The sequence below is a fragment of the Sardina pilchardus genome, chromosome 16 (assembly GCF_963854185.1).
Source record: "Sardina pilchardus chromosome 16, fSarPil1.1, whole genome shotgun sequence".
Taxonomy (NCBI): Eukaryota; Metazoa; Chordata; class Actinopteri; order Clupeiformes; family Clupeidae; genus Sardina; species Sardina pilchardus.
The window spans coordinates 11145731-11155730 of record NC_085009.1 but is presented as its reverse complement, the minus strand read 5'-3'; the positions used below and the strand labels follow the sequence as shown (position 1 = coordinate 11155730).

Sequence of the window (10000 nt, the reverse complement as noted above, 5' to 3'; positions counted from 1 at the left end):
TAAAGTGGCGTATTGCGCCATTACCAAATGTCACAGAGGAAGTGACGTCATTAAAGATCTACTGTGCTGTGCTGTGCTATGGGCCGGGCTGGCTTTAAGCACAGTGTGTGTTGTCAGTGTGTGTTCCCATTACGCCAGAAAAACTCAGTGCCTGCCATCAAACTCAATTAGGATCGATGATATCTCTCTCCCTCTCTCGCTCTCTCCCTCTCTCGCTCTCTCCCTCCCTCTCTCTCTCTCTCTCTCTCTCTCTCTCTCTCTCTCTCGCTCCTTTTTCAGCCTTTCGTAGCGTTTCAGGCACCAGTGTGTGTGTGCTGTGTGTGAGACAGAGAGAGAGACACACACACACACAGACAGACAAGAGATGGCATGTATGTGTCACTAATATGTAAGCGATGGCATGTATCATGTATGTGTAATCATAATATGGTATGGTGATAAAAAGGGAGAGCGTGAGTGTGTGTGTCTGAGAGAGAGAGAGGGAGAGAGTGTGAGCAAGAGGGAGAGAGAGATAGAGAGGGAGAGAGAGGGTGAAAGAGAGAGAGAGAGAGAGGGAGAGAGAGACAGTGTGAGCGAGAGGGAGAGAGAGATAGAGAGAGGGAGAGAGACAGTGTGAGTGAGAGGGAGAGAGAGAGGGAGACAGACAGACAGACAGACAGACAGATAGAGAGGGGGGGTAGAAGTGACGACAGGTCACTTTCACAAGATCCCTCGCCTCCAGGGACACTGTGCAGCTGATAAGAGATCAGCGGGGGCCAGCATCGCGGCGCTGAGCGCCAGGGATCAGCGCACAGGTCCCAGATCAGTGAGCTGGAATAACCCTGACACACACACACACACACACACACACACACACACACACACACACACACACACACACACACACACACACACACACTCGCACAAGGCGAGTACGGCAGAGCAGCACAGGGCCCTGAAGAGGAAACATTTTGTTCTGGATTTAGAGGTGAAAATAGCCATTCCCGCTCTCCTTCTCCCTCTCTCCTGTGTCACTTGCTCTCTTTTCCCCCTCTCTCCTTCTCCTCCCTCTGTCCTTATCCTCCTTCCTGCTCCCTTTCTCCGTTTCTCATCTCTCAACCCTCTCCTCTCCCTCTCTCCTTCTCCTCCCTCTCTCCTTCCCTCTTTTTCCTCCCTTTCTCCTCTCACTCTATCCTTCTCCTCCCTCTCTCCTTCTACTCCCTCTCTCCCTCTCTCCTTTTCCTCCCTCTCTCCCTCTTTCCTCTCTCTCTCTCTCTCCCTCGTTCTCTGTCCCTCTCTCTCTCCTGTGCTGTCTGTCGCTCTCCCTCTCTGAGACAATAATGAGCAGCTAATTAGGGAGATGAGCCGTGGTGCTTACGGGGGATTTAACCTTTAAACACGTCCGGGGGCCACTGGCTGGATCCACATCCACCCCCACAGTCATTCATATCATACGCCTAGACAAACACTCATACGCACTTAAACACTTAGGCTACTTACTTACTTTATTTCTCTCTCTCTCACACACACTCTCTCACACACACACACACACACAGAGAGAGACCAAGGCTGAGACCGGGACTGTGAAATCAGGCCAACTCAGGCCAACACCCACACACATGTAAATCCATTCTATATGCAGACTTAAAACGTAACCTCTCACACTTGCCACTTATATCTTCACCACCCACTCACTTAAAACACACACACACACACACACACACACACACACACACACACACACACATACACACACACACACACACACAGACACACAGACACACACATACACACAGTCATTTACAGGTCCATGTAAATCCATGTACTTTTTCTGAAGACTTAAAACATAACCAGGCAGCCTGCAGCAAAATAAAGCAGATACCCTTGAATGCAAAACACACACACACACACACACACACACACACACACACACACACACACACACACACATACACACACACACACACACCGCTGTGCAATGACACACCCCATTTAATGTCAGTATCCTCCCTCTCCTCTCTCCGCGTCCAAGGCAGACTTTCGTGACTGGGTGTTGTGCAGCCCAGCCAATCAGGGGCTCTTAGCACCCGCCTGTTGCTTGCCCCGGTCTACATTCACAGCCAGGCTTGTCATTTTGCAGATGCCTTCACCCACTGCACCCCACCACCGCCACATCCCTGCCCCAACGCAAAAGTAAACAAAAAACTACAGAAAAGTAAACAAGAGGAGTCTAGGTTTCAACGCCACATGTGCTAAAGCGTTTTCGGGAGTGCAATTCTCTGAATGAAACCAACTTCACAGGGATGGGGCCATCGTCACGTTATTGTTGCGGTGAAACATGAAACATGTTTCTTGAAACATGCTTCCCATATGTTCGAAATGGGCTGCAGGGCTGTTCAGTGCTACGTACAGTATGCACACTGCAAAATGTCAGTCTGTGGATAATTTACAAGCTTCGCACCGGCAGTGACACCTTATTTAAAACGTTTTGTAGAGTGCGGCCTACAGATGAGGGGTTTGCAACTACTGTACATAACCGATGCAAGAGATTTTGCGCATTGTGCTACAAAACGATCAACCTCTGTAGAACCAGTGCTACGAACAACAAAGGTTAACATGCAGCCTGACTGTTGCACACAGTGATATAGTCTAGTTAGCTGTAGTAGGTATACTGTGATGTAGTCTGGTTAGCTGTAGTGAGTATACTGTGATATAGTCTAGTAGCTGTAGCGGATACACTGTGACGTAGTCTAGTTAGTTGTAGAGGGTATACTGCGATCAACTCCAAATGTTAATACCTATCCTTGCCTATTTTAAGTGGCACTGAGATGGTGTTGCTTTTTAAGTGCGTATACTGCGTAGTCCTGCATACTACACCACTGGTTACACACGCCCTGTCAGAACTGGCCGATGACCTTCATCCGTTGCGACGAGGCTCAGGTGCGTCTGTGCATCCCTGATGCATTTCCTGCTGCATCTCTTCTCCGGCCCCCCTCTCGTCTTGATTCATTGTCCCTTCGGTCCAGGACTGCACACTCAGCAAGTCCGCTGCAACCAGAGCTGCGCACGGACCGGTTGTGTCTGCGACGGCTCGCTAATACACAAAGCAGCTAAACGCGCCTTTCGCATTCCCTGGGAGATTGACCTGTTTTTTTTTAAGTTCAAGTTCGGGAAACTAAGTTGAGCTAAAGCCTTTGAAATGAGCTTCTGAGTCGCTAACCCAGGTATATTACGGTTGCAATTTCAACGCTCCACTACATTTAGGACACTCGACTGTTACAGCCAGACACCTGTACAGTCAGTGTGTGTGAACATGAGTGTGTGAGCATGGCTGAGCTTATCTGGAGCAGGCTGAGACCCAGCAGCACGCGGAGAAAACCAGTAGGACGAGTCTCTAAAAGCTCCAACCCTCAGCATAAATCTCGTCACGTCACCCGCGTCGAGCGATAAAAAAGACCGAACCGGCTAAATGTTTGTTTAGCAGCGAAAAAAGCGTTGCGCAATCACTCGACATCTGAAATATGTATCCAAAGGTCATCGAGTGCGCCGTGCGGTTGTAAGCGGTAAGGCCTCTTCCTCTTCCAGGGCCTCTGTGCGCTTACACCCCGAACTCTCTGACTGTAGTTGAACACGTTGACCCAGGGATGAGGACCCCCCTCCCATGCCCAGCTGTCTAAATAGAGGGGCCAGCTGGGGTCTCCCATGTGTCTGCTGAGGAGGGGGGGGGGGGGGGTAGTGGGAAAGAGACAACGATGGACTAAGAGCCTGCATGGTTGTGCCACAGGTGGGAATCCAAAGTCACTCCCCCCCCCCCCCAACCCCACGCTACCGTGTGTGAAGGTGAGGCGTACGGCACAGGCGTACGAGAGAACACTTCCCTGAGTGTGCACAAGCTCCCGTGCACACACGCAAAAAAGCATCCGTCACAGTACCATGATGTAAAGTCTACATTGTAATACAAACACACACACACACACACACAGATGAAAAAAAAAAAGGCATTCACAGAGCTGCGTGTCTACGCTGGCTTGTGTGAGTTTAAGGGACTGGAGTGGAGGAGAGGAAGGGAAAGAGACAGACTCTGTTGGTCTGGTGAAATCCATTAGCGGGATGCATTTCAATGGTTAGGGAACCGATACTATGAAAATAGCCTGCGCGTCGGTATGTGGATGTTGTGGGGGCATTTCTCTCGCAGAACAACACTATCATTTACATGCGAAAGCGCTCCCATGGCATTTGCACAATACACTGTCTGGAGATACAGTCAGTGTGTGCCTGCTCTTTTGTTGGAGTGTGTGTGTGTGTGTGTGTGTGTGTGTGTGTGTGTGTGTGTGTGTGTGTGTGTGTGTGTATGCCACCGATGTGTCATCCTGTACGTGTTACGCATCAACCCACACAACAGTGGCCCTGGCTCTCATTTGGCAGGGGATCGGTGGGGGGTGCGGGGTGGGGGGGGCGAATGAAATGTTCAGACGCTCTGTTTCAACACCAGCCTCCGCCTCCTCCTCCTCCTCCTCCTCCTCCTCTTCATCTGTCCAAGACACGTCTGCCCCTGGCTCAGACTTCTGGCCCGGCGAGTGAGGGGAGACCGAAAGCGAAGCCCCCCCCTCCCGCACTCCCATCCCGCCCGCCCACCCCCGACACCGCCACCGCATGTCCGCAGACCAACTCCCCCCCCCCCCCGCCCTTCATCTCCATCCCCGGAGCAGTGAAGGATAGCTGACGAGGCGAGCCAAAGGCGCTCGTCAATAGGAAACTATTCGGGCCTCGGGACGCGAAGCCTCCCCTCTAGCCCCTGCCCACAATCCGACGCGCCGTCTTCCGAGCGAGGGCCCGCAAAAGGCTTTTCCCCCTGCTGCGTGCTTGCGCGAGTGTGTGTGTGTGTGAGTGTGTGTGTGTGTGTGAGTGTGTGTGTGTGTGTCGTTTCAGGTTACCCCTCCCTCCCTCCCTGCAGCATGCATCCATCTCTGCCTGTAGCACCCATATACCAGCCCGAGTGCTAGACCATAAACAGTGGTGACCTGAATGAAAAATCCGACAGTGTGCTTGGTTTCAAGCGGGGCACCCTAGTCAGCATTTCTTTCCAGGTCAACGTGTGAGTGGGAGTGCGCTTGCTATCTCTCCCTCTCCCCCTCCCTCCCTCTCCCTCTCTCCCCCTCTCTCTCTACCTCTCCCTCTCCGCCTCTCCTTCCCTCCCCTCAATCCCTCTCGCGTTCTTCCTCCTCATGTAGCTCTTTCATCTTCTGAGCCCACCTGTCTGTGTGCACCAGCTTCAGCTCCAGCCCAGCCGACCCCATTTCTCCTATGCGTACATCCGCCCGCACATATCCCCTTTCCCTACCACGCCACACTCCACCTATGGGGAAACTCACTTTAACAAAAAACTAAAACAAAAACAACAACTACGTTTCCCGTATCACCAGCCTAAGCCTCACGAGTGACACTAACAGAAGCCTACACAAGGACCCGAGACACTACTAAGGGTGCCTCTCACTCGTCTTTTAGACATCCTGCCTTCCTTCCTCGGTCCTCGTCCTCACTGATCTACATAAAGAATGATGGGGGGCGGCAACAATGGGATAGTCTATCCAGTGTTAGTTATAGAGATCAGTGGGAACGAGCCTGGAGGACCGAGCATGGAGGATCGAGGAGGGATGGTGAGAGACACTACTAAAGTACAAAGGACTTGACAGAGGTCCAGTCTCGGGATGGCAGTGATCTCTCACCCTGACTTGGAGGTTCACTATTCTCAACGTCGTCGGACACACACACACACACACACACACACACAAAAAAACACTTTGATGTAGCGCTACAACTGGGCACCAGCGAGAGACTGGACTGGGCCCAATCCGGAGGGGGGGGGGGGGGGGGGGGGGTTGTGGAGGGATGTGAGGATTTGCACATTTGCACTCGGTCAGGACAAGAAGTTCCCACAATAAAGAAGAGCGAGACGGACAGCTGATGACAGTGTGGTGACTAAACGGTGACATAACTTTTATTTTACAAAAAGGTGGGAAAAGAACGGAAGAAAGAAAGAAAGAAAGAGAGAAAGAAAGAAAGAAAGAAAGAAAGAAAGAAAGAAAAGAAAAAAAAAGAATAAATCCTAAGACTTGGGGCACGGAAATGCCTAAGACAGATGTCAAAATGTTTGAGCAGCCGAGGAGTCGACAGTCCCCTGTGCAGTGAGCTTGTTTTAGTGCTGCCAACTGGCTTGCGCCCCCCTCCTCCCCCCTCCACCACCACCACCTCCAAATTCCCAACTAGGTTCCATGCAGACCTCTGGCACACTGTCTTTGTGTGTGTGTGTGTGTGTGTGTGTGTGTGTGTGTGTGTGTGTGTGTGTGTGTGTGTGTGTGTGAGTGTGTGTGTGTGTGTGTGTGTGAGAGAGAAAGTCAGAGACAGACAGAGAGGGAGAGTGAGAGAGAGACAGACAGAAAGAGGGATCATGCAAGAGAGAGAGAGAGAGAGAGAGAGAGAGAGAGGAGAGACTGAGTGTGTTTAAGTGCATGCCATTTGAAAATAAGTTTTATATTTATTACATAGAACAAGGCACCATTTTTCTCAACTGCCATCAGTCAACGCTGACTCTAATCGCAGCTCCTCCTAAATTTAGCGGTGTGTGTGTGTGTGTGTGTGTGTGTGTGTGTGTAATCCGCAGTTTTATGTAACAAGGGTCAGGTGTGTGAGCACCTTGGACCCTGTTCTCTGCCAAGATTGCGTCACGCCCACAGTCCATCGCCAGGGCCAATGATCGAAGCACTCGATCGTAACTTGGAACCACGGTTATTGCCTTCCATCTGCACCCTCTGAGAAGGTCGAGTCAGATAGCCTACATGTAACTCACATGTTGTAGAATGTTTCATGCAATTCAGTCGTTGTCGTAATATAGGCGTCGTAGGCTAGGTCTTCACAATTTCAAGTTTGATTATGTACTTATGTACTATGCACAGTGAAGGTGTAACTCGAAGACCTTCGTTCGAAACGGGTTTCTTTTCTCAGAACCATAACGTTACTTTAGTGTATGTCGAGTTTCTGCAATCGTGCAATATTATTGCAATCTGTCTGTACGTGAATTAGCAAAGTCGCGATGTAGGCTAGGCTACAGACGGAAAACAACCACTGGGCGACGAGCTATCTTGCTTTAAAAATGCAGGGCGCATGTGATCCAGCACATGTTGCAATTGAAAAAAATAGATTATTGCTTTATCGGTTTGTTTTTCTACCAAATGCACAAGATTTTATGGTAGGTCCCCCTTCTGTTGCAACGACATGCCAGGTATAACGTCAATGATAAGATTTGGCAGGCAGGGTGGTCGGCGAGATAAAAGAACAGAAATGTGAACATGAGCCGAGCCAAGGAGCAGCACTGCTCTCTCCAGTGCAACGTGGTCGGGGGCAGAGAAAAATGTTTGGCGACCGGTACAGCCCGATACACTTCCACTGAACAAGTAACCTGGCCGTTTGTACACATTTCCACAAACAGAAGCTACCAAAGGCATGTTTACGCTGAGTGTGAGATTGCAACACAATTCTGCAAGGACTGTCCGAAGAATCAGGAGTCCCCCTGCCCTTGGCCCATTTCATGCAAAATGTGACCCACGCCACTCACCGTATTGAATGAACTGACAGCAATGCTAGTGGTGCGTAAAAGAAATCGCATACATCTGACGGGCCATGTCCACGCGGACTCGAGCTAAGGAGCTTAAATTGACAACACGTCATCGACCCATGCAATGTTTAGCCAAAACTAGCAGCGTTAAAGAGAACCCGCTGTCCTGCATGGAAGGCAAAACCAAAGGACAACGATGTACAAAGTGTGTGTTCTGAAATGCACCGATGCATTTAAAAGGCAAACACGCTCCCTTCCTTCCTTCCTTCCTCTGAAGCATACGGTGTCCAAAATAGTAAACAAAACTGCGCGCAAAAGTGTTGGACATTGCCACGTTACCCATGCGACAGTAACATAACAGACACACAACATGCGGTTGCTGCTGCTGCATATTTGGAGGTGCAGACGTGAATGTAACGTGCATAACGCTACATCCACTATGCACAGTCCATCATAAGGTTATTTACATTTTAAATATATCACATCAACCACAAGTTAGATAAGTTATGCATATCCATTCCAGCTGGATTCGTTTATCATTGCATTGCACAATGGGACAGGCTAACTTTTACAGTGTACATCATCAACATGGATCGACTTACTTTTGCAATGCATATCCACCATGGCCTGGAACCAATCGTCCTGGTCCACCTCATTGTCGGCGGCGATGGCGAAACTCTCTGCCCGGGTGTACAGCACGATCATGTGCTTGTTCTTGGCGTCCGCCCGCTTGTTGATGTTCAAGCAGGTCTCCAACACCACAGCCTTTTTAGGAACCGGCGCCTTGCCACGAAACTTCTTCTCGCTCTCGTAGTACTCCAGTCGGGCAGGACCACTCGGCGAGGCCGCTCTTAGCACGAAATAGCGCCGGTGCATGGACTTCTGCTTGCGGAGGTAGCCGCTCTTTCGCACGTCCTCGTAACTCTGCTGGTCCACCACCACCGACTGGTTCTCCATTTTCGCCTTTCTTGTTCGCTCTCCCTCTAAAACGACCAAGTTTTAAATCTACACTACTACAAAAATACTTTGAAAGTTAGCTTTGGGCTCCAGAAGCACGCAACAACACTTTAAACCCCATCTTCCTCGGGTCCACCTTCTCTCCCTCAAACACGCACACGGGGAGAAAGTGTAGGGGAGTTTAAAGTGCTCAACTGAACGTCTCCTATTGAAGTTCTGCAGTCTGACGAATAAGACCAAATTCGGTTGGTAGCCTTAAGACGAGCACATGTACTCACCACTGAACAGGCTTCGGTGTGAGGAGAGCTTTGTGCAGTTGAATTCATTTACTTACAGTCAGCAACCGAACAGACTCCTGCACTACCCTCTACCCCGCCTCGATCAGCGCAGCTCACAAAGCTAGCCAGGCAGGCAGGCTACTGCACACACACACACCGACACACACACACACACACACACAGACTGCACACTCAAGCTGTCAGTCACTGTGCACGCGCGCGAGTGTGTGTGTATGTGTGTAACTATGCGCGCGTACGCCTGTGTGTTTATTTACTAAATGCTAATTAATAGCACATTAATAAAACGGACAATTACCATTCTCGCCTAGCTGGGCAGATAGGTAGTTTCCTTAAAAGGAAACTTTGCTTTGCAACATAATATATCTGAATTTAAAGAGACAGGCTGTACAGTAAGCTATCAAAGCCACCAATACGGAATAGGATAGGCTAACCTTGAATATTTGCCATGCCATTATGTAATCTCTACATTTTCATGGCGAAATTAAAATAATCGCCTCATACATATTCTCACTTGAAGGTTCATTTAAGTGTCTTTGAGATTTGAAAAAGAAATCAACCTACTGGAAAAAACTTTGTAGGCTATTCAGCTCCTTGATAGGTAAAATGTATTTTGTCAGTAAGCGACCTCTTCTGGTGATTTTCACTTACTGTAAATTGATTGACATGATCTGACTTCTGAATTCTCATACAAAATTGGCTGACATTCACACTTGATCTGTCTTAAATGTTTTGTTCATTTTTGTTTTTATCTGTGTTTTATTGTTTTGCCTCAAATGAACCTTCAGTTGGTTGTAGTAAACCCAATTTCGTCATACACACAATTACACAATGACTTTAAAGGCTATTTATCTATCTGTCACCATTGTTGCTGGTTAGAGGAATTGTCTGGCCTACTTCACATAATACCATCATTAAGCAATTGGCCAGTGCGACGCCAAGCTTTCACTGAGCTGGTGAACATTTTCCGTTAGCCCTATTAAGCAGAATTAAATTCATACTGCATACTGGTGAAAAATGACACAAAATGCGACACAAATATAATGATTTGGCTTTTATAATATATATATATTTATATATAGTATATATATATGCATGTGGTTGCTTTTTGTTACAAAGACTAAATGGATTTGTTTGCAAAATAAGAAAGGAGTCT

At 48.8% G+C, this 10000-nt stretch overlaps 2 protein-coding genes across 3 annotated transcripts in view; both read right to left on the bottom strand.

Moving 5' to 3' along the window:
* si:ch73-335l21.1 (insulin receptor substrate 1) overlaps window positions 1–8908 on the bottom strand; it is a 58099-nt gene extending 49191 nt beyond the window's left edge. The window contains exon 1 of the mRNA XM_062515932.1: window positions 8194–8908. Coding sequence (XP_062371916.1) covers window positions 8194–8548 — 355 coding nt within the window. The 5' untranslated portion in view covers window positions 8549–8908. The remainder of the gene's footprint in view (window positions 1–8193) is intronic.
* Window positions 8909–9885: 977 nt separating this feature from the next.
* The window catches only part of agfg2 (ArfGAP with FG repeats 2), a 19696-nt gene continuing 19581 nt past the window's right edge, over window positions 9886–10000 (bottom strand). For both annotated transcript variants that reach the window (XM_062516118.1, XM_062516119.1), the window contains one exon: window positions 9886–10000. This exon is cut by the window's right edge and continues 1940 nt beyond it. The gene's annotated coding sequence lies outside the window, so the exon portion shown is untranslated.